This window comes from Aedes aegypti, chromosome 1 (genome assembly GCF_002204515.2).
Source record: "Aedes aegypti strain LVP_AGWG chromosome 1, AaegL5.0 Primary Assembly, whole genome shotgun sequence".
Lineage (NCBI taxonomy): Eukaryota > Metazoa > Arthropoda > Insecta > Diptera > Culicidae > Aedes > Aedes aegypti.
The window spans coordinates 92,474,252-92,501,989 of record NC_035107.1 but is presented as its reverse complement, the minus strand read 5'-3'; the positions used below and the strand labels follow the sequence as shown (position 1 = coordinate 92,501,989).

The 27,738-nt window shown below is 38.6% G+C and overlaps 1 protein-coding gene across 4 annotated transcripts in view; it reads left to right on the top strand.

Annotated features, from left to right (window-relative positions):
• LOC5572546 (low-density lipoprotein receptor-related protein 2) overlaps positions 1-27,738 on the top strand; it is a 155,056-nt gene that overhangs the window by 77,337 nt on the left and 49,981 nt on the right. For 2 of the 4 annotated variants that reach the window (XM_021842514.1, XM_021842518.1), the window contains one exon: positions 13,226-13,372. The exons of the other annotated variants lie outside the window; for them this stretch is intronic. In XM_021842514.1, the coding sequence (XP_021698206.1) occupies positions 13,226-13,372 (147 nt within the window). The remainder of the gene's footprint in view (positions 1-13,225; positions 13,373-27,738) is intronic. 4 annotated transcript variants of the gene reach the window in all.

Here is a 27,738-nt window from a genome sequence, read left to right as displayed (position 1 = left end):
AGCGGTTTCCCTGACCTTCCTCCAGGAAAAAAAAATGGTTCGCTATCAGACCGGTTCCGATAGGACTCCAGAAATACCACCAGCAATTCGTTCAGGAATTCTGCCAGAAGTTCCTCCAGGGATTCCTCCAAGGATCATTCCAGGAATTTTTGCAAGGATATTTCTACAAGGATTTCTCCAAGAGTTTCTGAATTTCTCCAGTAAAATTTTTACTAGGATTTCTCCAAGAAGTTCTATAAGGATTCCTCAGGAAACTTTTCCAGAGATTACTTCTGGGACTCCTTTTGATATTCCTCCATAATTTCTCTGAAACACGTTCTTTAATAATTTTGCTATAATTTTAAAAGGATTTGTTATATTCTATATTTATTTGGTGTAAATTTCGTTAAAGTTTTTGTTATTTCATGGTATATGATTTAAAACAACTGGTGATATAATAGAATCGTATCAGAGCAATACATTCTGTTATAATCTTTTTGGGTTCTCCTCTAAGGATTCCTTCAGGAATATCTGTACAGTGATTTATGCAGAAATGTCTTCAAGGCTTTCTCCAAGTACGAAGATTCCTTCAAAGATTACTCCAGATATTTCTCCAGTTATTTCTCCATTATTTGTTCTGATAGTTTTCTCGAGATCTTCTAGGAATTAATTCTGGGATTTCCTCCGGGATAGCTCTAGAAATTTTAGATGTTTTAGAAAAGATATACATCTATGGATTCTACAAAAAAAAAAATAACTTCATAAATTTCTAAAGGGACTCCTAAAGAGTTTCCTTAAGGAATACTTTCAGGCATGCATCCAGGAAAATCGCTACATGAATTATTCTAAGGATTTTTCAGGTAATCTTCCAGGGATTCCTCTCAAAATTTCTCCAGAGATCCGTTTTGGGCCTCCAAAAACTCCTCCGGGGAATTCTTCGAGAACTCCTCTAGAAATTCCTACAGAGATTCGCCCATGAATTCCTCCAGGGATTTCATCAAAATGAATAATAATTCATACATACTTTCATCTGCGATTTTATTAGAGATTCCTCTAAAAACTCCTTTTCTAATGAAGTTAAAAGAACGCTAGATAAGTTCCTGAAGAGATTCCTGGAGCAATACCTGAAGAAACCTATTCAAAAAAAAAAAAACACACCTTGAAGTAAATGCTTCCAGTGGCCGATTTGCCCTTTGAAGGATTCATCACACCAGACAACGGACTAAAATGCTGCGCCCAATTTCACAGTCGAAACACGTTCTTGACGAAAAGTTTTTCGGACTGAAGAGTGACCCGAACTCGCACTTCTTTGTCGATGCGGCTAAATGCTTTGTAACTCTAGAAATGCTTTGTAACTCTAAAAAAAAAAAACTATAGTAAGCCCTTGAGGAACCCCCGGTTAAATTAGTGTAAAATCCCTGGAAAAAATCTCGCATGAGAATATTGAGAGATTTGAACAACATGACGACATTTTCCAAAAGTAATATATGTAGAGCATTCAATGGAGAATTTTTTGTAGAGAATTTCCTAAAATTATCCCTGAAGTAATTCTTAGGATGATTTCTGATGAAATTCCTGCAAGAATTCGTAGAACAATCTCTAAAGGAATTTCAAGAAGAACTCTTGGAGGAATCCCCGAAGGGTTTTTTGGAGTCCCAGAACTAGTCCCTAGAGAAATTCCTGGGGAATCCCTGGAGGATTATCTGGAGAAATCATTGGAATAATTCATGTAGCGATTTTCCTAGTGGTAAATCTGGAAGAATCCCTGCAAGAAATTCTCGAGGAATTTGTGAGTTGTGGAATACCTGCCCGGAAGAAATCTCCGGAGTGATTCCTGGAAGAATCATAAGAGTACTACTTGGGAATATCTTGGTATGTTTCCGTGGAGCAATCTTCGAAATTCTGAAAAATCACTAGATAAATATCTTTAGTAATCCTTGAAGAAATTATCCTTGTGTAACTCATGGAGAAAACCTTGAATATACGAAAACAACTAAGTTAACATATTCTAATAACCCCTTTATAAAATTAAAAAAAAGTGTAGCCTTGAAGATATCTCTGCAAGAATCCTTGATTCTCCGAGGAATCTCTGAAGGAATACCAAAAGAAATCGCTTGTAAAATCTCTGGAGCAATTCTGGAGCTTTCCTGAAAGAATTCCAGAAACAGATCTTGGAGGATTTCTGGGAGAAATTTCTGAATGAATCCCAGTAAAAATTTTACTGGAGGAATTCTCTGGCGGCGTCTCTGGAAATATTTAGAGAGGAATTCTTGAAGGAATCGTTGGAGGTTTTCCTGAAAGATCGTCAGGTGTCCTATTTGAACAGGTTTCAAAATTATGAATGGGGGCCAAAAGTTATAATCGCCAGCAATAAAATGCCGTTTTACTTATCCAGAACATGAATTATGACTTGTCGAATGATTCCAATTCCTTATTTTATTTGGTTTCTAATTTGGTAAAAATGAAAATAGAATTCGGGTAAGATAACTTTATGTTCGAGAGGCCCATATAGCTTTAGCGGTAAACGAGCGGCTTTTCGACAAGATCAAACTGAGGGGCATGGGCTCGAATCCCACCAGTAGAGGATGAGAACCAGGCTCTGTGCTAGTAGGGACGTAACGCCAGGTGTTTGGCAGGTATTGAAAGAGAGTCCCTCTGAGGGAGTCAGAGAGTATGTCTCTCAGGGATTTAAAAATAATTCCTCTCATGGATTCAGAGAGAATCCCTATCAGGGATTCAGAGAAAATCTATATCCGGGGTTCAGAGAGAATCCCTCTCAGGGATTCAGAGAGCATCCCTCTCAGAGATTCAGAGAGAATTCCTCTCATGGATTCAGAGAGAATCCCTCTCAAGGATTCATGGAGAATCCCTCTCAGGGATTCAGAGAGAATGCTTCTCAGGTATTCAGAGAGAATCCCTCTCAGGGATTCAGAGAGAATCCCTCTCAGGAATTCAGCCTCTGCTACGAGTATTATTTCCTAGATTCAACAAGAATCCATCTCGACGATTCAGCGATAGTCGTTTTCAAAAATTCGAGGGTTTAATTTTAACGAGAACTTTCTGGAGATTTGGCGAGAATTCATGTTATGTAGATTCATTGAGAATCCCATCAGTGGTGCAATGAAAATCCATTTTTCTTTTAGGGATTAGAATTTCATTTAGGGATTCAGAGAAAAACTCTCTCAGAGATGCAGAGAAAATCCTTCTCATTTGAGAGTGAATACTTTTCACGGATTCAGAAAAAAAAAACTTCTAAGGGATTAAGAGTGAATATTTCTTAAAGATTCAAAGAGAATCCCCCTAAGCGATTTGAAGAGAATTCCCCTCAGAAATTCAGTGAAAGTTCCCCTCAGTGATCCTGTAAAAATCCCTCCAAAAGGAATCGCGTTCTTCCAGGGATTTAATCCCTTTCGGGAATCCAGAGACTCCCTTTCGGATATTCAGAGAGAATATCTATCATGTCCATTATTTGTTCCTCACTGATTCGGTGAGCTCCGTTCTTAATTTACCTCAGTTGGCCGTATATATTTTGAAATTTTAGGAATACGAAAAAATGGTAGGACGAGAAATGTTCCATTGCAATGATATCCATTGAAAGCTGTAAGATCCCGGTTATACACCAGAGATTTTCAACAGAAAGACCCTTGACCTTCAACGCGAAAAGTGATCGGCTAGCGATCACCACCAGCATTATTGAACCTTCAATCAGCTATCACTTCAAAAAGTGATAGTTCGCTCCAACAAATGTCTGAAAATGCCACAATAGTCACGACGACGAAGACGATCACCGTATCATGGCCTCGCAATCAGCTGTTCGTCTGCTCGTTTCATAGTCACGTTTCCTAGCAACCAGACGCATCTGCTGCAGCAGGGCCTTCTTTGCGGTGAGATGGTTTCATGAAAATATGACATACTTGGATGTTCCCTTATACCTCTCCATATCACAATGGCGCAAGTTATGCCCTCTCTCTCGTCAACAATCACTTCACGTGGCGGGTCTCGATTGACAGATAAACAGACGTGAAACTGACGAAATCTCCATCGATCACTCAATTAACGATCATTTCAAATGTGCTATGTTTAAAACCTTACAATAGGCCTTTTCATGTGACAGGTCTGCATTTGCATTTGTTTACATCTGTGGCAAACCGGTCATTTTCATAAAAGATCTGTCAAAGTTCTTCCAGATCAGCTGATTTGAAACGTCTTTTGAAAAGGCCTATCTGAGGCGCGCTTTTATTCGTGTTTGATGTTTCACACTAGCGCCATCTGCGGGTCTTGTTGTACGAAACAGTGTTTCGTGCAACATGCTCACTAGATGGATGGATTGTAAAGAAATTTGTCTAAAATGTTACGTCTATATGTCTGTGATGTGTCGTTACCCAACGCCCATGGGGAAAAACTTCAACTTCGCCTCTTGTGCAATCAACATTTCCCCGTACAGACATTTTTCCTTCATTAGCGACAGAAAACATTCACCAGAAAGCTTACGGCGGAAAAGCGAAGCTCCCATATGCGGTGGCCGTCAATTTGCCTTTTGTTTGTTTGTTTGTTTGTTATGACTGACAGGAGGCGGTGGGGCGCCTCAAAAACACAACAGAAACAATCAACTCGGCAAAAATAGGGCGCAGAGCGCGCTTCGAGCGCAAAACATTCAACCCTGCAGTAGCTTTCCGCTACTTCTTCTTTTTGTTCCAGAAAAGTGCATTTGTACCGGCGTAGAAGAGCTCTGTAACATGGAAACATACATTTTCTGGTTGTGGTTATTTCATTATACCATCCAAACTACTTAGGCAGAGAAGGAAGCGAAACATATATAAAAAAAGTACAATGAATAAACGACGGAAAATTGACTGAAATGTCCGAAACTGAGAGATAAAAAAATAATTCGTAAAAAAGCGTAACACACAGTACACAGCACTCATTGAAAGAAACAGTGAATTATGCACGCGTGCGCGCGCAAAGAGCGAATCTGAGCGAAGCAAAAAAAAGGTTACTTTGATTGCTAGTTTACAAACTTTCACTCGCTTCAGCCATTAGCGCACGTTTTCGGGCAAATGGAGAGCCCCCTCGGAGAAGAACTCCTCCTCCGAATGCCACTGTGGATCTTCTCATTTCAAGCGAATGGAAATGAGAGAATGTTTTGGGCTTTAGGCTCGCTGATAGTTTTCGATGGATTTGCTTACCAGTGAATGCATTTGGAAAAGGCCGGTGATGATCATCATCATATGATTGCGAGCGGTGAAGATTACAACAGTGCAATGCTAAAACTTCTGGGAAGTTTTTCATTATAAATCGAAAGACGATGTCTTTGGCTAGCGTTTCATACGAAAAACGCAACAGAAGAGGTTAATGTGGTTCATTAATTGATTAGAAAGAGGAAGTAAACAAAGAGAGCCTCTCAATGTTAGATAAGTCCTTTCGAAAAGTTACGCGAGAATTCTTTTAGATTTTCTGAGATGGTTTCACTCTGAATCTGGATACCTGAGGGAGATTCTCTATGAATCACTGAGTGGGATTCTTCCTTTCTGAGATAGATTCTCTTTGAATCGCCGAAAGAAAAACATTTTTATCATACAGTGCTGTTCTGAATAATAGCAGCGCATGTCGATTTTCATACAAAATGCTCAACTTTGACATGCTGTAGTTTTGGTCCCTTTCAAGCAATCGAGCTGAAATTTTCTTCACAGAACCACAAATATGATCAATTTTGTAACTAAAAAAAAATCAGTTTTTTCTGAGTCCCTGCCGAAAAGTGAGACACTAGGTGAAATTTTTCAAAAAAATAGCAGTTTTTCATTTTAAAATTTTTCTTCTACAAATATTTTAAACATTTTCGGTTTAGGTGTAGGTTTGATAAGTAGGAGGAGATTGTTCCACTGGTAAGCGATATACAATTTAAAACTATAATGTCAAGCCGAAATTCAAATTTTTAAAACTGCTATTTTTTCGAACAATTTCACCTAGTATCTCACTTTCCTGCAGGGGCTTAGAAAATTTTGAAATTTTGTGTTTACAAAATTGGGCATATTTGTAGTTCTGTGGAGAAAATTTCAACTCGATTGCTTGAAAGAGAACAAAACTACAGCATGTCAAAGTTGAGCATTTTGTATGAAAATCGACATGCGCTGCTATTATTCAGAACAGCACTGTAATTAAGGAGATTTTTAACCATGCACTATCTCGGAACCAACCGTCATTCTCCCATATAGGGAATTCTTTTGAATCTTTGGGAGGGATTTCCTCTGAATCCATAAGAGAATGATTATCTTTGTTATCTTTCAATCCGTGACACGGATTCTCCTTGGTGTTAAACCTGCTTGGTTATCCAAGAAGAATATCGTGAACCACCAATTGAATTGAATTGAAAATTTGAACGCTACCTCATGCAAACCATCGGGGTTCATTTTAAATTTAGACTTACAGTTACTTTACGCCCAACGAAAAAACGTGTTTCTGGTCACCTCATTGGCTGGTTTGCTTCGATTCTGCGCCCGTTTCAAAACATTCCATTTCACTTCATTGCGTTCCATGAACTGAACGTTTAAGGTGAAACATCTCAAAATCCAAAGATGGCCGTCACAATGGCTGACTTGTGACCCTACTCGCGTTTTCAAAGGCACAAAACTGGAGAAATAATAGGCAAACTTTCCTGATCTTCTTATTTTAAGCTATCTACTAGTGCACAAAGCCAAAATAAAAAGCGCACTGTTGTCGGATGCTTTCTTCGCGAAATTTGTGCCTTTGAAGTGCTAGTGCAATCTTAGAAGTTGATTCCAAACTGTTTCACCTTAAACAATTTTTAATTTAAACGGTGTACAAATTAGCGGGGGTCAAATTAAAAGGAGTTCAGACTAACGGGGGTACCCAGTACAACAATTTCATCCACTTTTTTCTTATCAGCAAAAATCGGAAGCTCGCGCTTTAAAACAGGGGGGACCCGGCTGCAAAAGTAGCCAACGGAGAAAGCGAAATTGTGCTTCCTCGATGTGAGGCAACCATTTAACACTCATTTGCCTTTTACGCTTGAGTGGAGCAAAACGTATTGTCCAAGACTTTGACAGAAGCCAAATAACAACACGACTGCATAACCGGTCCTGAAATCTGGAATGTTTTTTTTTTCATCGGCGCCCACTAAAGTTGCCGGGCGGAAATTAGCATCAAGAGGCTAATTAATTCGTCGAAAGTCTGCCAGCAAAGCCGATCAAACTCCAAAACCGTTATGATTGAATTGATTTTCATAGATTCGATACAAAACATGCGGCATTTCGGAACAGTCACATCATTTATCATCATTCCAGGGCACCACGTGACCACCGTATCTTCATGCGCGCACCGTAATCAGAACCGATTGCAATTTAGAAAATTCAATTTAGCGCAGGCTACAAAATTGCCACTTATGAGAGTCATTCTTCCATTCATAAAATGGTCCGGCTCTAGTTGAGTGATTCGAAATAATGGTTGTTTCGTCGGTCGTCGGTGTCTCACCCCTTTGCCGAACGTATCCAGCCACACTACAGTAGATCAGTGGTAGTTTGTCACTCATTTTGGGTTTCGATCTATCATCGTGATTGGAACGATTTTAAATGCAAACAATAAGACGTTAAAACCTAGATAAATTTTCATTATCCGGTTAATTCAAACAAGGTTTGAAAATTCAATCTCCTGCCTCTTTTTTTTTTCAATCTTTACAACAAAAATAGGCACAATACATGTGTCCGAAACGTTGGATGTAAGCAAAAATCCGTCTATCGATAGACAGTACAACTATGTGCGAACATCCAAAATAGATTTAGACTGCAAAATGATGTTCAGTTCGCCTTCGATCGTCGGGGTCTCTCAAGTGGCACCGCAGCTTGCAGGTTGAAGCGCCCATCTAGCGAATAGGAAGTGTGAGTTCAATCCCCATCGGAGCACGTGGTTTCTTTTCGCAGTTTCTTTTTCGATTCGTTCTTTTTTTTCGACATGTAGTCGTCGTGTACATGTAAATTTCGAAACCTTGGTAAACCGTGGTAAAATCAAGCGCATTTGTAGTCTGCTGAAATCTGCCGGGCAAACGCTTAAGTTAACCCCCTAAAATTGTAGTAGAACTTGACAATTTGAACTGTACAATTAACAATATATATTACATTTCATTTGCCATAGCAATTCAGAATTTTTACAGGTGCATATTTCATCAAACAAAACAGTTTTAGTCAAAATGTATTCCCAAATAAGGGCCACCCTACTCATTTTTTTCTTATACAATGCAAAATTCAATTACGAATAACTTCTCTGAAGACATCAAACCTCTAAAATCGACGAGAACAGAGAAAACACTTTTTTCCTGCTGAAATTTCGATTTGAAGCATCATTTTGTTTACAAACATAAGCTTCGAAACAGTCTTTGTGTTTGTGCAGTCTTTCGCGAATTCAATTTTAACCCACAACGAACATAAGCTGGAATCTTCATTGACGTAAAATATTTGTTTTCATGAATTATGTTCATGATTCTAGATCCTGCTTCATGGTTTTATCTGAGAGATAGGAGACAGCTGGCTTAAATTGTCACTGGAAAACCAACACATTCGGAGAGCAGAACGTGAAGAAGCGTTAAAAGTCAAGTAAACGTAATTAAAATTTCTAAGTGTTTTTCGATGATTTCACATTTTAAAAAGTAAAATACCTAAATATAGTTGTGTGTTGGCGAACTGCTATTCATTTTTTGTTTTGATATCCTTTTTAATAGAAAAGAACATGAAGTAAATATGATTTTGACCAAATAAAGTTGATCTGACTGTTGTGCACTACCCAAGAATTAAAAAAAGAAGGCTAGAAAACATGCCAGCTCTCAGTGAGCTGTTACCTCTCTCTCAAGGCTTCATCGCCCACGGTTCAATCCGAAATCGGAATCATTAATGTCAGGTATTTAAAATTATCGATAGTGTTTATGGTTTCATGAACTTTATTCGAGATTCCAGATGCTGCTTCATGATTTCTTAGCTCAATTTACCACTTTTCCAGAATCATAAATGACATGATATCTATGGTTCCAGATCCTACTTTATAATTTCATTACCGAAATTGCCACGGCAAAAGGCGCTTCTCGAGGCACTCAGATTTGTGATCTCGCCATTTACTGTGCCCTTTGTCACGTAAGGCTCACTCCTCAGTCCGCAAGAGTAGGTGGCTTGCCAAATGCAATATTTGGAGGTGAACTTCGACATTTTCTTCTTCTTAAATTTGTCGTCCACATCGAACTTGCTCTTTCCGGTGAAAAACTGCAACCAAGGAACTTGCTCAAAATCGGCTTGGACGTTTCGTCGTCCATCACACAGCAGCCATATTGTGTCAGCATCTTCTCGTAGAGCTTCCGTGCCCGAGTTTTAGCCGTCGATTGTTGCTGCTCTTCGCGGTTTGAGAAGTTCTGTACCCTGTAGTCCAGGGCGATCTTTTTAGCCAAATCACGGCTTGAGACGTTGGGATTTGCTGTAATCATGCGCTTCACCTTTCCCTTTGTCTTTTTGTTCTCCGGTCCCGGTTTTCTTCCAGCTCCTTTGCCGTGGTCCAACGTCAACCGCTCCTGGAACCGCTTCAACACTCTGGAGACGGTTGAATGGTGAATGTTCAACATTTTTCCCAACTGCCGGTGCGACAGGTCAGGAAATTCCAGGTGTTTGGAAAGATTTTGTTCTCTCGACTCGCGTTGGTTCACCTCCATTTTCGTTGAATCGAAAAACACGACATCGAGTTTGACAGCACGTAAACAATACACATCAATGAGAAAGTGTGCAAAATTTGGTTGATTTTTACCCAATGGTAGAAAAGTTATGCCCTGTTGAATGTGTCGCAATAATTTCGTGTTCGCCCTTTAGGAATCATAAATGACAAGTATCTAAACTTATGGAAAGTGCTTATGTTTTCATGATTCCGGAAAAGATGGTTCTTGATCATGACTTATATTGGCTTTTTCATCGCTTTTATGGCACGTACAGTTAGCGTTATGGTAAAATAGATCATGGTTTCATGACGTTTTGTCATAGTGTATTTTCATAAAATAGAAACACCCGTACCTCCCAAAACCATCACTAATTTTGCTTGTTTAGAATGTTGCATTTTTTTCCAGTGGTGCAATTTTACACAAAATACCGTTTTATGGAAAGCGTCAATTTCAAAGAAAAAAGATGAGTGCGCTTCTAGATGTGAATTTTGCAGCATCAAGTTCAAATTCTTGAAGTTCTTCAATGGAAATTTCGTAAGTGTTACCTTAGTTTCTCTGCAGGTTTAATCTCAACTATGTTCCATCCAGCTGCAGTTGCAACTAATGACACAGTAAGTCAAACGTGTTCGAAACAGCACATGTTGGAATGCCAAACAAATGCCACTTGCCGCAGCTGGATAACATATCGACAACTGCAGAAATCCAATCAGTTTCCAGAGATTGATGGAAAAATGTCGAACAGAGCGCGCATACAACCGAGGTTTCTCAGAACTGTCCCTGTGTGTGTAAATGGCGGCTGACGGTCAACAATCCAGAGTGAATATGTCACGTTCGCACGTCTCGACCATTGGCATTGACCTTTCGGAAGCTTCCTCTTACAATTGATGAGACGATAAACAACCGTCCGCGACAAAGTCAGTTCCAACAAGATATCCTTAAACCCGATAATAAATCAGATTCGCACTTGTCTGAAGCGAATCAGCTGATCCCCGTCGTGCGCTGGCCGGTGTATTCTTCGGAACGGAATTAACCTTAGCGTAGACAACGTTCAATTTTGGAGATTTTCAAACCTTCAGTCAGTTGTTGAAGATCAGGGGTTCAATCCTGAAGATAATGAGAGTATCTCTCACTTATTGCTCTCTGTAACAATCATGATCCGCAACACATCACTTCGCTTCGCTTAGTAGCCCCGAACTGTAACCACTCGGCTGAGGAAGACTCAACAGGTCCACAGATGTCACATGATCTAAATTCTGTACGATTGTGTTCATTGATAGTGTGTTATATACAAACATTTCAAATATTGCTAGTTGAAAAGTGAAATAATTTGAAAAATTGTATTTCGACGGGATGTAATCCGGAATAACTTCGTAACCATTAGATAAACCGGTTCCAGAACTCAGAATTGAGACAAATGTGAATCGAATACCATTGGCTTTGAAAAAATCGGTTGAAATATGACTGTTCGACACCTGATTGAAGATTCCAAAATCCTTAAAACCAGACCTTGGGTACGTAAAGGTTATCGCAAATAAAGCAGCCGGTGACTTATCTGTTTTATTTCGTGTTTTTCATTTCAATATCATTCCAGTTATTTAAGAACAGCCAGACAGTACCCTTTGTTGTCATTCTGATAATAACAGAGTAGCCCGCGCCCGAGCGCTACTAAGCAACCACTGCACTACCTATACTAGCTACCGACTAAACGATTTATTGCGCCATTGTGAAGCAGTTTAGTGGAGACTGACTCAAACGCCATCATCGTGACAGATTTGAATGGTCTCTGCAACCATCATTTTCATCTTTTGTGTTGCGGGCGGACTGGCGAGCGGTCAAAACGATCACATCTAGCTTTGACCGCAGAGGACCGAAAAACAGCTATTTCATTCAATTAGGTAAACAAAATTTCCGGTCTGGGAGCGTTGTTGGAATAATGCGCTGAAGATTAGTGCGATGTCGCGGCGATATTTCTGACTGAGGTATTTGGTGGGCTTACGCTCATTCATGTTGCACTTATGAAGAGTATAGATTTGATTCAAATGATGAGTAATTCTACAGTCCACCGAAAAATAAAGCATGATCTTCACACGTCAAGCTGCCACTTTACGGTAGTAATGCCCTATCTTAATTAGTGTTCAGTTGCTTGAACTTGTATTGCTGTTTGCATTTGAGATGCAAATTTTGACTGAACGTTCTCCAAATGCGGTAACACAAAACTCTCAAAGGGCACCTAGCAACGATTACATAAATCATTGCCGCCCTAGCAAGAAAAATCTAGCTTTGACATCGCATTTCTTATGAAAAATCTTACCGCGTTTCCTGTTCCCGCATTTGAAATTTGCATTTCAAACGCACACAGCAATATCAGAAATACACGTTTAATCAATTTTCGAATGTTTTATTGGTTTAAGTCCAAAAACTAAGTTCTTTTATTTTCTGAGTTTGTCACACCCCTGGATTTTAACTCAGATTTTGGGTGAATTATGTTTTCCGTGTACCTTCCTAAATGATAGGAACGTCAAACATGATCTAACGGCTTTTACCCATTTATTTAGAATTTTATATATTTTTAACGTGCAAAATCAGTTTGAATATTGAGGTATTGATTTTGACATCCAATTCTGATGGTGGCCTCCAATACTGGGCACAATCAATTATATATAATTGAACGTTTTCACCCAAGGAATAGTAATTCATTGCCATATCAAAGCATTTGCATTGTTCATATGAGTAATTTGAGTTCAACTTAGCTTGCAAGACGTCCATTAAAAAATCTCTTCATGTATGATTTTTTTATCGGTTTTCAATTCTGTTTCTATTAAATGCTGCCTGGTACTAGAGAATTCCCCCTACATGATCATAAAAAATAGTTTAAATATTGAAATGAAACCTACATGACTGTAAGAAGCTCTGATAAAACCATCGTAAAACCGCAAAAAAAAGAGTTAGAATTTAAATTGTTAGTTGGGCTTTTATTTACCTGATCAAATTTGCTAGAGATTTTTTTTTACTTAGTGAGATGGGAAACCACTGAATTCTGATGCATTTGTTCTACAAATACCTACAAATATGTTTTATTCGATGATTTGATTTGATTTTCTTTATTATAGAGGCTAAAAAGCTAAGGCTGAAATTAGGCGGGTTCACCTCTTTTTTATTCGATTCTAAAATAGACTTAAAACCAAAAACTGACCAATAGAACTAAATGTGTTATTGAAACTCATTTGAAGAGAAATTTAGCCAACGATATTACTGAGTCTTTTCCGTTTCAGCTGCTTTAAGGTTTAGATATTTCGTTACAAAACTTATACTTCTTATTTACGTGAATCCAAAAACTCCTAATGCCCTACAATCCCAACACTGTATCGCCGTAATGCAAATTTTCACTAACCCAATCAATGTGTGTCACTTTTTTTCTCTCTTCTTCTATGTTACATGTTGCGCCACCTTGCATCACCATCTTGATCGTCGTCATCACCTCAATCACCATCTCAATCGATCGAAATCATCTCCAATCGCAAAATCGCAATCAAATCGCAATCACAGGTGGAGGAAGTACATTTAGGAATGATTCAGACGTGCCATGTCCGACGGGGACGTTCCGATGCTCCGAGGGCAAATGCATCCCTCAGACGTCGGTGTGTAATTATCAGAAAGATTGCGAGAAGGGCGAGGACGAATTCAACCACTGCCGTAAGTATCCTTCCACTCTGTTTTTCTCTTTCTGTGATCATTAGATAACATAAGTTTCGCTCGTCTGGTACCATCAAATCGCAAAAACAGCATTCATTCCTATATCATGGTGCTCTCCAGACCGTTATTATCAGAAAAAAAATCTCCATCAAATCTGTACTCATCAGTTGATTTCTGTACCTTGATTGCATATCTGAGCAAGTAAAACCCGTTTTAAAGTTATGCTTTTTTGTGCTATAAGTCCACAAATTGTAAGGAAAATATTGATATTTATATGGTTTTTCATCCACCGTTATTACCTAAAATACATAATCAAAGCTTGATTTAAACTATGTAGGTTTGTATATACAGAACGGAAAAAAAATTGTGTTTCGAAGAATATTGCATTATTATTTTGACGATGGGCGAATTTCAGTAAAAATGAGAAAGAATTATAATAATTATTGATTATTGTACTGAATCTACGGTAGTTGTGCCGGTAAATACAATTGACAACCGTTTCCGTCCAGAAAAAAAAGTTTAAAATTCTTCCATTTCGACAATTCTTGACGGATTGCTTTAATTTTAGTTGGATTGGAATCGTCTGGTGATGTTTAGTTTTTCAATCATCATTGGAATTTTTGGAAATGTCCACTAGTTCGATGTTATTCCGGTGGGTTGCTGGGTCAAGTTGGGTATAAATCACACCTTGGACATGTCCCATATCAACTGCAGCGATTAGCAATAGACTGGATGTACCGGGCCCGATTCATCTGACAAGCCAATCGAGCCCTTTGTCACCATAGAAGATGGTGTCTCCATCCATGTCGATGAACTGGTATAAATAGTCCCAACTTCCTTTTCAATCAATTATTATTATCTATACTAGTGGTCCCGGCAAACTTCGTCTTGCCATCAAGTAGGCTGTTGAAAAACGCTTTTGATCGTCCCATATAAAATGACAGTTTCGTTCGCGCTCATTTTTTCAACTTTCCCGGTGAATATCCTGGGACTTTTATACACACGAACACGTCGGAACCCCTGACGAACAAAATTGAGAAAGAATCTTTCAAATCCGTTGACCCGTTTCGTGACATACAAACACCATTACATTTTTATTTATATAGATAGATTAACGAGATTTGAAGCCCGGGAAATTTTTAATCAACTTTTACCCAACTAATTGATATAAATCTAACTTCATTATAATTTATTTCAAAAGGTTCGATGGACGTGATTTGAGAACTAAATTAAACAATGGACCATTTGGCCTAGGCCTTTAACAGGTCAATTCTATTTTCCTTTTAAACTGACAATGTCAGTAATAAACATTATAATTTTGAAAAAGCAGCTCAAACCTGATCGAACAAGTTCATTTTGAGGGTATTGGCCACATAAAAATAGGAGAATAGTCGACAATATTCCCTAAGCTCGAAATTTTCCAATTTTGTAAAAAAAAACTGGTGCACAAATCATGTATAACAAGGGAACGTAACGATGGTGTTACACGGGGTTTTCAACCGGACTATTTTTGTTAGATTCTACATGTCGAAATATGAAAAACCCCAAAGCCTTTCGGGTGATGGACTAGTGGTCTAGTGGTGTAGCCAGGAGGGGCTCTAAAAGGGGAAATTTTGTACGTATTTTATATTATTAAGCTAATTGTAAATCCGATAAAATATTTTTTTTTAGTATTTATTGTGATGGTAGATAACAGAATTGACATTAATGAAAGTTTAAAATGTATTTTTTCCATGCCATAGGTGGAATCGGGATGGGTTTCTAGTTGGTATACTATTCTGAAACCAAGTGTGTTTTGGTGTCTATATTCTATGTTAGTTACGCCAATGCACGCTGGGCCAGGAATTTAGCCAGACAAAACCTCTAGCGCTTTAGGTGTGCATTTCCCCGCGTTGGTGTCAAAGGTGATTTATCTTGAATTTATTTGCTCTTTAATTTGACGATAAAAGTTAGTTGGAAATTTCGCCGCAGCGAAAACAGCGCCACCTGCGATGCAAACTTTTTTTATTTCGCATCCTAGAGCTTTGGCGTCTTCGGCAAAGTTTTAGAACTTGTAAAAATACGACAAATTGTCGAAGACACCAAAGCTCTAGGACTTCAAATAACAAAGTTAAGTTAAAAATGTGAAAACCATTTAAATTTTACGATTTTAATACTTTTTACGTCAAAATTGTAAAATGTTTCATTTTAAACACCATGCATCACTGAAATTCAATACCATTCATGTAATTAATGAAAAACTTTTTTGTTTAAATACAAAATATTGTAAAATTATCACAATTTTTAATTTAACTTTACTCAAAAAGTTGAAAGTTTTTGCAAAAACATAACAAGGTTTCGAAATACGCTATATATCATCTACTATATGTCAAAGTTTGCCGGATGTACATATTGATATATTTCAGATATTTGAATTCAATTTAATCACTTTTTCATACATAAATAGAATATATTTATTGTTGTTTTCATACAAAATTCATTATGAGCATGATTGAACGCCCACAGTAGCTACTTGGTTATTGCGAGAACAACTCTATTTACATAGAGAACCAACTGACTGATGCTCTCATTATTAGAACAAACAATAACAGCGCCAGCTGCTCTAGAATGTAGGTCAATTTGGGGATGGGAAGGAAATGATGGCATATTACATGCTTAATGGAAGCCGAAGAGTCCTCTGCACTTCCACAATAACACACTGGGAGTTTCTATATGGGGAAGGATTCTTTTTGGTAAATATAGTTTGAAACGAATATACACATACAGCCATTCCATGAAAAACCGATCTAGTGGGTCACCGAATTCCGTGAAAAGTTGCTATTTTGTTTCTTATCCGAAATAAGGATACACGTATTTTTGGATGTTTTGATTAGGGTGACCATTTCCGAAATAGGGTGACCAGAAAAATCGCGATTTCGCAAAATTTTTATTTAAAAAAAAAATTATAACCTTTGAACCGATTTTCAATATATTTGGACGGAATGAAAGCTAAAGATTTTGATTTTTCAGAAAAAAATATGAAATTTCACAAAAAAAAATGTGTTTTTTACATGAAAAAATTCAATAGTTTACGTTTTTTCGTGTTTTGAAGGCCTCGGGACCAAAGGGGCTATTGCTGTTCTCATTTTTTCTTGAATGTTCAAAAAATTTTACGTTTACTGTCAAATTTTCAGCGATGTATGTTTTTTAGTTTTTGAGATATATATATTTTTTTTTTAATATAAAAAATCAGTCATTTTTCATCGGCACACACTGTAGGTCTCAGCGCATTAGATTGTTTATTTAAAAAAATCATAACTTTTGAACAGCTTAACCGATTTGCAATCTTTTTTTATAGAATGAAAGCTTAAAATTTCAACTTTTCAGACAAAATTGAACAATCTGATAAAAATATGTTTAAACGTGAAAAAATATAAGTTATAAGTTATAAGTTCGTAAACGCTTGAAGCTTGTATTTGATACCGATTTCGTGTTAAGGGCCCGCATAGCTCCAAACGATAAACGGGCGGCAAAATTTCCGCAAAAACGTATAGGCTTTCAGACTGAAAGTTTCAGTAAGGTTTTCAATTTTTTTATTGGTGCTATATATATATATATATATATATATATATATATATATATATATATATATATATATATATATATATATATATATATATATATATATATATATATAGAGCACCAATAAATAATATATATATATATATATATATATATATATATATATATATATATATATATATATATATATATATATATATATATATATATATATATGTATATATATATATATATATATATATATATATATATATATATATATATATATATATATGTGCAGAAGAAGCAACCACACCGGTACTTTCCCAGATCCTATACGATTCAACCCAATAAAATATCTGATAAAACTCTTGCTAACAGCACCCAGTATCAGAGGGTAACAGTTGTTGCATCTAGTTCCACGAAGCCTTTCCGAATCGATCAGTAGTATGCAAATGGCTGCTCCTAGAGCCTGAATCTCCAGAAGTCATCATTTAGCCACAAGCATTTCTCCGCTAGAATTAGAAAAATATCGCATATCTTGAATTACAGAATGTTGATAATTCTCTTCCAATTTCCTCTAATTAGTAAATGGTGAAAATCCATGAAAACCGATGAAATCGACGAATTCTTATGTAATTGTTTTGTTGACATTTGTTTTGTTATCATCACCAAGGCGCTCTTGGATACCGGATTTTAACAATCTGAAATGTTTCATTTGCGGTTGAGGCTATGCCGTGAAATGTTAACAATTACTAATTATACACACTTTACGCGGGGATTTACGCCATTAAGTGAATACCCTTAATATTTTGTTCAAAAATCAAAATATTTAAACAAAAACAAGATTTTTTTTTCATTCATTACATGCATGTTATCGAATTTCAGTAATGCATGGTGTTTAAGGTGAAGATGAATCTAAGCCAAAGTTCAAATTTTCAAGAGCACGGATCTGAAGAACCAAAAATCCGTTTAAGCTGAAAACTTAATCGATTGATCACTAGCTGGTGGTGCCTAATCGATTAGGTTTTCAGCTCAAACGGATGATTAGTTCTCCAGATCCGTGCTCTTGAAAATTTGAACTTTGGCTTCGATTCATCTTCACCTTAAAATGAAACATTTTACAATTTTGACGTAAAAAGTGTTAAATACGTAAAATGTAAGTGATTTTTACATTTTTTAACATAACTTTGTTATTTGAAGTCCTAGAACTTTGGTGTCTTCGACAACTTGTCGTATTTTTACAAGTTATAAAACTTTGCCGAAGACGCGAAAGCTCTAGGACGCGAAATTAAAAAGTATGCATCGAATAGGTGGTGCTATGCGGTGAAATTTCCAACTAACTTTTATCATCAAATTGAAGAACAAATAAATTCAAGATAAGTCTCCTTTGACACCAACGCGGATAAATGCACTCCTAAAGCGCTAGAGGGTTTGTCTGGCTAAATTCTGCTCCTATTGAGGAGCAGAAAAAAATCAATAACTCGATATCGCATTAATCAAAATGAAAAATTGGCAAAACTCCATATTTTTCCTCGATGCAAAACAACTTTCCCGCAATAATTTCAATCGGATGACAATATTCCACAAGAAAAAATTCAAAACAAACATAATGCTTTTTTGTTTGATTCACGCTTTGACAGCTCTCGCTGCTCGTTTATCTCACACTTTGACAGCAATGCCAGCTTCCGCGAATCTTCCATATAAAGGATCGCTAGTTAACAGTAAAATTAAAATTCGTAGGCATTGGACTTCGAGGTAAGTGTTGTGTTGAGGAACGAAAATTGAGAGGAGGTAAAGCAGAAGTAGCAAATCTTATGAAAGTAAATAATAATTGTAATTATTTCGATACATGAAAATCAAATCCGTGACATTTACAAAGATTTACTTTACATGTTTGTTTTTTTAATCGAAAGTTTATCAGTTCAACACAAAAAAAAAATAGAACATTCAATATTGTACAGCTAAGAAGAGCTAGGAAGATGTGTACAATTTTAACCAAAAGATTTATGATGGCTCTGGATTTAGATGGGCTTTCAGTTTGCGTTCCGGAGAATCCGACACTGATTTTTCATTTGAGATTATCTGTAATGAACGAATCATTTCATCGTTACTATCCGTGCATTACTTACTTACTTATTTGGCTTTTCATCAATTATCTTGATAAAGCCTCGCCAACAATATTTCGCAAATTCACTCGGTTCATGGCCGCTTCTCTCCATCCTCGACTGTGACCCACGCTCTCCAGGTCCTGGAGAGCGATTAGTAGCGAACACCATCTTTACAGGTTTGTTGTCCGGAATTCTTGCAACATGTCCTGCCCAGCGTATCCTTCCAGCTTTAGCTACCTTCACGATACTGGGTTCGCCGTAGAGTTGAGCGAGCTCGTGGTTCATCCTTCGCTGCCACACGCCGTTCTCCTGCACGCCGCCGAAGATCGTCCTTAGCACTCGGCATTCGAAAACCCCAAGAGCTTGCAAGTCCTCCTCGAGCATAGTCCACGCTTCATGCCCGTAGAGGACTACCGGTCTTATGAGCGTTTTGTACATCGTACATTTGATGCGGGGGTGAATCTTTCTTAACCGCAGTTTCTTTCGGAGCCCATAGTAGGCACGACTTCCGCTGATGATGCGCCTTCCTATTTCCCGACTAACATTGTTGTCAGCCGTCAACAAGGATCCGAGGTAGACGAACTCGTCCACTACCTCGAAGGTATCTCCGTCTTCGACGCATTCACCATTAGCCCGACTCTTGTTGCTTCGCGTTTTAGGCGGGTGAACAAATCTGCCACCGTTTCAAATTTTCTCATAATAATATACATGTCGTCCGCGAAGCAAACAAATTGTCCGGATCTCGTGAAAATCGTGCCTCGACTGTTAAGTCCGGCTCTCCGCATAACACCTTCAAGCGCAATATTGAACAACAGGCACGAAAGTGCATCGCCCTGTCGTAGTCCCCGCCGAGACTCGAACGAACTGGAGTGTTCGCCCGAGATCTTCACGCAGTTTTGCACACCGTCCATCGTAACTCTGATCAATCTTGTGAGCTTCCCGGGAAAGCAGTTATCGTCCATGATTTTCCATAGCTCTACGCGGTCGATACTATCGTATGCCGCCTTGAAATCGATGAACAAATGGTGCGTAGGGACCTGGTACTCACGGCATTTCTGGAGGATTTGCTGCACAGAAAAGATCTGGTCCGTTGTCGAGCGGCCGTCGATGAAACCTGCTTGATAACTTCCCCCGAACTTGGGATGGTGATTACACGATAATTTTCACACTCCAGTTTTTCGCCCTTTTTGTAGATAGGGCATATAACGCCTTGCTTCCACTCCTCCGGTAGTTGTTCCGTTTCCCAGATTCTGACTATCAGCCGATGCATACAAACGGCCAACCGGGTCCGGGCCCATCTTGATGAGTTCGGCTCCGATACCATCCTTACCAGCGGCCTTGTTGTTCTTGAGCTGTTGAATGGCATCCTTAACTTCCCCCATCGTGGGAGCTGGTTGGTTTCCACTGTCCGCTGTGCTGACGTAGCCATCGCTTTCGCTGTCCTGACCTTCTGCCTGTGTTCTCTGCGCCATTCAGGTGTTCATCGTAGTGCTGCTTTCACCTTTCGATCACCTCGCGTCCGTCCTTAAAGATGCTCCAATCCTTATCCTGGCACATCTCAGCTCGCGGCACGAAGCCTTTCCGGGATGTGTTGAGCTTCTGATAGAACTTCCGCGTTTCTTGAAAACGGTACAGCAACTACATCTCTTGGCATTCTACCTCTTCCAGGCGGCGCATTTTGTCCCGGAATAGGCGGGTTTGCTGTTTCCGCTTCAGTCTGTATCGTTCCACGTTTTGCCGCGTACCATGCTGCAGCATTGCAGCCCGCGCTGCATTCTTCTCCTCCAAAACCTCCTGGCACTCCTTGTAGAACCATTCGTTCCTTGAGCTCCGTTCCACATATCCGACAATGAATGAAAAATAGCCGCGGATTATGAGTTAATGTAGTGCTGTGGTATTAAGTTCCGTAGAACAAAGCAATAATGGGTATTGACCAAGGTATTGACACATAGAGTTTTAAACTAATCCAATCCGCATGGTCATGGTACAAGTGTCGTGGGTTCGAATCCCACCTGAGCACTTAGATTTTTTCATAATTTGACTCATAATTTGTCCATCTTTACTACGCACAATGAGTTGATTAATTTAATAACTGCTTTTGCTATCAATAATAACCTTGAATTTCTCGTAATACCTACAACTTAGATCAAATAAGATTATATTTTACACGCTATTTAGAACGAAACTAAAGTCCATGAAACATTTCTTTTTGTTGGAAAAAATTGAAATGTGATTTTGGTTCCGAAAAATATGTATGGTAATTCATTATGGTTCAGAGAGCCGCTTTGCACAGAGAGATGCATATAGAGTATTATTATGAAACTATAGATAATAATTGTTTTCTACAAATTTGTTTGTCTTACTTAGGCCCTTTGTTTGGTGTCATTCAACCGGGGGTCAACATTTTCATAGCAATAAGATAGCCAAATTTCTCACTTGTACAAATTGTGGTAAACGTACATCAGCAAAGTTGTACTCATTCAATTTTGAGCAACTTCGCTAAAAAAAGTATTTTTGTAGCTCCTAAATTGCCCATATAGAGCTTATTTTGTTTTTATTTTGTTGACGTAGGGTGGTCCATAGAAAACTGATTTTCTGCCCCCAGCGTTTTCAATTCTAATATCTCATAATAGTAGTCTATAAATCACGAGCGAAAGAACTCGCTATCTCTTTTCGTTTTTATTGTTTTTTCTTGCGAAAACCTGCTTACTTCGATTGTGAACATCACTGATTGGGGTGAAAATAAAAATATTTTTTGACAGCATTTGAAACATAAATTAAATGTCTATATTACATCAAAAAAAAATACAGATGTGTTTTTTTTTGTATTTCTAATAAAACGCATTGAGGGAGCAACAGGGAGTTTTTATCCGAAAAACTTTCAAATTTTTGCACTAGTATAGATCTCAACAATATTTAAGCCTGCAAATTTGTGTATTAAGTTCTAAAAGTTGTTCATAGACTACTTTGATGAGAAATTATTTTTAGATAAAAAAGACCAAAAAAAAACATATTATTCTTGGTCCACTCTATGTTGATTGTGGAAAATGCTCTAAACTGGTCATTTTTGAGCTACAAAAACCGTTTTTGGCAAACTAGAAGACACTTTTGTTTAAAATTTCATTTTCATGCAATTTTGCATGTTTAAAAATTATTGCTATCTACTTAAGTTCTAAAGTTATTGATGTATTTAAATGCCGTCAAAAGATATTTTTTATATTCACCCCGTTCAGAGTTATTCACAGTGGAAGTAAGCGCATTTTTGCAATGAAAACAACAATAACTCCAAAACGGAAAGAGATAGCGAGTTTCTTCACTCAAAATAATGCATTTTTCAAAGCCTATGTGTAGTACGCTGTTCATAAGTACTGTGCAAAAGGATAGAACAAAAAAAAAAACGGTCAAGAAATGATTCCGCTACCGAAATTACTTCAGCTGTACGCGCTGATAAGTAGAGCAGATTTCGTAACGTCGGTTAACACCTGCAATGTAAATCAAATGCAGTTGTTACTTTTCCGAACGAAAAAATGTTCCCGTCAAAGCGAATTACGGACTTCAAAAGTAAAGTGTAGTCCGCAGGTGATAAGAAAATCGATCATGAAAATAATCTAGTTTTTACCAAAGTAAATTTGACAGCTGACCTCCTAGGAGCGAAATATCACTTTCCTTGCGGAATAATGGATCGGAACATTCTTCCGCACGGAAAAGGGACAGCTCCATTTGATTTGCACGGCAGGCGTTACTGATGTTACGAAATTGGCTCTACTTATCAACAGCGTACTGCTCAAGTAATCTCGGTAGCGGAATCATTTCTTGACCATTTCTTGTCTTATCCTTTTGCACGGTACTTATGAACAGCGTACCAACCACAATTATTCCGTAAGCTAAATCGACATTTCGCTCTTACTGGATTAACTGTCAAAATTCCTTCGGTGAAGCAAAGTACGGACTTGAAAAGTAGAGCATTCAAGTAAAATGTCTCCTTTTCACCAAAGTAATTTTGACAGCTGATCCAGTATGAGCGAAATGTCACTTTTACTTGCGCAATAATTGGGCGGCACATTTTTCCGTACGGAAAAGTGACGTTTGATTTGTATGGAAGGCATTACCGACGTTATGATATCAGCTCGACTTCTCAGTAGCGTACAGCTCATGTTATTTCGGTAGCAGAATCATTATTTGACCGTTTCTTGTCCTATCCTTTTGCCAGGCTTGATAATGCTCCTCAACAGCATTAGAGTTTGGTAAAATACTCTAAGGCAGCGTGCTGCCTTTGCCTCTTTGCGAGGGAGCGAAAAAATACTAAGCAGAGAGGCAACGAAAAATGAGCGAGGAAGATGCAGCACAAAACACAACAGAGTAAAATTCCATCAAAAAGGGGTGCTCTCACAACTCTCCGAGGACTGTCTTGTTCGGGCGGCAGACTCAAGAGTTCTCTTGAAGTGAGAGTAAAGGTGAGCATCGCATCAAGAGAGAGAGAAAGAGAGAGTACCTGGAAAAATCCTCGCATTTTTTTGCACTCTCACTCGAATTGCTTGAGGATTTATTTTTTTTATTTAGTCGGTGTTACATCAATTAATTTGATAAAACCTCGTTAACGATGTTACGCCAATTTACTCGGTCCATGGCTGTGTCTCTCCAACTTCGATTTTGGCGCACGTTCTCCAGATCTTGTTGCACCTGATCAAGCCACCTCGCTCGCTGTGCTCCTCGCCTTCTTGTGCCAACCGGATTCGACGAGAACACCATCTTTGCAGGATTGTTGTCCGGTAGTCTTGCAACATGCCCTGCCCAGCGCACCCTTCCGGCTTTCGCAACCTTCTGGATACTGGGTTCGCCGTAGAGCCTAGCGAGCTCGTGGTTCATTCTCCGCCGCCACACACCGTTTTCCTGTACTCCGCCAAAGATCGTCCTAAGCACCCTTCGTTCGAACACTCCAAGTGCTTGCAGGTCCTCTTCCAGCATGGTCCATGCTTCATGTCCATAGAGGACCACCGGTCTTATAAGCGTTTTGTACATGGTACATTTGGTGCGAGGGTGAATCTTTCTCGACCGCAGCTTCTTCTGGAGCCCATAGTAGGCGCGACTTCCACTGATGATGCGTCTCCGTATTTCACGACTAACGTTGTTATCAGCCGTTAACAAGGATCCGAGGTAGACGAACTCATCAACCACCTCGAAAGTATCCCCGTCTATCGTAACACTGCTTCCCAGGCGGGCTCTGTCGCGCTCAGTTCCGCCTATCAGCATGTACTTTGTTTTTGACGCATTCACCACCAGGCCGACTTTTGTCGCTTCACGTTTCAGGTGGGTGCTTGAGGATCTGTGTTGAAAATTTTAAGTTCAGTTTTTTCTCCTCAGGAAAACGGCAAAATCGCCTCCTCTTTGCATCGCAGAGGAGTTTCTATCAAGCCTGCCTTTTGCGCGGTACTTATGACCAGCGTACCAGCCATTGCCCGGGACAGGACAAGTCAAGCGTGTGCTAGAATAAGGGCGTAAGTCGCACGATCGATTTCTCTCCATCAATCCTCTCTTCTGTGAATAAAAGTGACAAGATGCAAATTTGTTAGCATTTTTTCACCTTAGGACGCAAGATTGCATCGCTGCCTAGCGTTCTGTAGTGAAAAAATTCTAACAAACTTGCATCTTGTCACTTTTATTCACAGAAGAGAGGATCGATGAAGAGAAATCGATCATGCCACTTACGCCCTTATTCTAGCACACGCTTGAAGTATCCTTTTGCACAGTACTTATGAACAGCGTACTACCCATAATAAAGAAACATTTTACTTGAGCGCTTTACTTTTGAAGCCCGTACTTCACTTAAAAATGTTTCATAGACTACTTTGATGAGATATTAGAATAGAAAAAAGCTCAAGTTGGTTAATTCAGGCAGGGGGCGGTTCAGAATCGTTTTTACGATTGCCTATAATAAAATTACTGATATACTCCGTGGAACCCATCTCACACATCATGATTTTGTTCTATAAAATATGTAATTTAAAAATATATGAATTTTACACTAATACAACCTATTTCAATACGCTTCTACATCTTAATAACTTTTGTTGCGCTTCTTTGTTTTTTTTTGTTCAATAATTCAATAATTGAATGGCGTCCTAACGGTATTTAGCGTTGCAAAAAATATTCCAATTGCCTGATGATATTCGCTCCGTAATGCCTCATAGCTTGAATTTCGCGAAAATCACGTAAAGTAGTTTCGGCTCTTTCCAGTACAGTAGTTCAAAAACGTGTATCTCATCAAGAAGCATATGTTGGGTGCATGAATTTTCTATATTGATAGTGTCATTGAAAGCTCTAAATGCGGGAAATAGAACATTTTTCTGCTGTAATTTTGGGTTGCCTTTAGCAACGGGTGTTTTACTATTATCAAGGCTTTTTGCCTACAGCAGCGATGGGCGTGAATTTCACTGGCTTCGCTGACTGTGATTTGCTTTGATTGGCTACTGTGGAGTGAATTTCAAGATTTTTCCCAACCCTGCCTCATAGTGCTTGAGCCTCTTAAAATCATTTGATTACCAAATACATTTATACTATGCAATGTAAACGTCAAATTCTGAGTAATGCGCTGCCATGATTTTACGGTAAATTGCTACTTTTTTAAATTTTACAATTCCACAACTTTATCAGTGGATTTCATAATCTTTCTTATCCCATGAATACGTCGGAGTCCTGGTCGAATACAACAACGAACATATTTTATTGAACTGTTGACCCATTCTCAAGATATCTCGTGTCATACAAACACCTTTCCATTTTTATTTCTATTGATTATAGATAGATAGAAGAATGGTGATGTAACGCAGAATATTTTTGGTATATTATTCAAAAAATCTTTCCATATGTAATGAATACCCAGAATAAATGAAATTCCGTGCATCACGTGTTTTTCTTGGAATTTATGGACATATGCCATCTAAAGGGCGTAGCTTTCAAACACGCCTTACTAGTTTAAAATTTTGCTCTAACATCCACTGTAGCCATCGAATCGAATAGAAATCGATTGGTGAGAAGAGATTTGAAGGAGATTTTTTACTGCTGATAATGGACTACGAAGCACCGTGTATAAATAGGAAGGTAATTGTGTGAACAGCTTTTTGCAGAATCTCACACCGGCTTGCAGGTTGCATAATCGCGAACCGATTTCGAAGAAATGGGGTTTTGCGCGCAGACTGTTTTGGTTCGCGGAATGATCGCAGTGAGTGAGGATCATCACGCCAGCAGTCAGTGCAGACGACGCACAGTGGGGAAAATTTGGCTCTAAAACCGAATTTTTGAACACCGGTTTCCACGTAAAAAATCACGATTGATTGGTTGGTTATAGTCTCATCTTGTGCAGACTCCGAGATATGCTCTATTTTGTCTTTTTTCACTCATTTTCTATATATAATTAGTCCAATAGATCATATTTAGACTATTGCCTCTTAGCTACGATCAAAGATAAAAATGTACTTTAATACTAATAAGAAGATATTTAGCAATCATTTTGGATCACATTTGTCTCCGTTTACCGTAAATCCCCGCTAATTTGAACAAATTATCGGGGTTCAATTTCATTTTAGCTTTTAGTTACCCTACGACCGATTTTCTGGTTATCTCTTTGGCTGTATTGTTTTGATTCTGCGTTTTGTTTCACGATGTTACATTACGCTTTACCATGATCGAAATTACGTCAGAACCAATTTTAATTTGAAAGATGTGCAGATTAGCGGGGTGCAAATTAAAAAATTGTTAAACCAAGGGTACCCGGTACACAGAGACAAAATATGGTCCTAAATGGCTGCTCAATATCTATTTATAAGTACATGTTTTTTTTTCGTGGATAAGCGTACATGGTCTAGATATGCATTATTGACCTAATTATGTATGAAAATGAGCGGAAAGGCCAAAGTCTACACAAAACAAGTCTATCATCAATCGATTCTTCGTGATTTTTTACATGGAAATAGCTAGATGACAACGTTTTAGACTAAGCGACTTTCAAAAGTTGCGATATTGGATCCGGTTTTTGCCCACTGTGCAACGATCGAGCCGTTTGCTGCGCTGTGCGGCAATGAGCCGTAATTGCAACCGGCGGCGTCAGAATCGCTGCGACTGGCGCATAACCCAAACAATGGGTTGGAAAATCAGGAGTAAAAATAGCAAACGCGGCAGTAGAAAACGAAAGGTGTAAGTTATGGCCGGAGCCGGAGAAGCGCACTTGTTCGATTGGCCCACACGTGATTGGACGCGTGTTCAACAAGTGATCATATAACCAGACGGTTGCTAGCTGGAGGCGCCCCCCAGGCCAACCATCGTTAGCCGTGTTTGGGAATTAGAGGAATTTTCTGCCAACCACCGGCCGAAGTGTGCGATGGTGATTCCTTTCCACGCGCATCCATTATGGACGCATGTCCGAACCACGAATGGGGGCGGTGGCGCACAAGCGCGTGTTTCCGTGTTTTATGAGCTGCGAAGTGGGCGCTATTGCGTAGTAATTAGCTTGTCAGGTGCAGATCAATTCGATTAGCGAAACTGCGGTAGCTGCGAAGTGTCGAGCTTGGTTAGAGACAATTTAGCAGCAGTGATAGTCGATCTCTAATAGAAAACGCCAAAGCAAAGACTGATCACATCGTGAATTGAATACACGCACAATGAAAAAGCTCGCTTCTCATACACAACACGAGCGAGGTAGTGTTGACGATGGTCGATTTA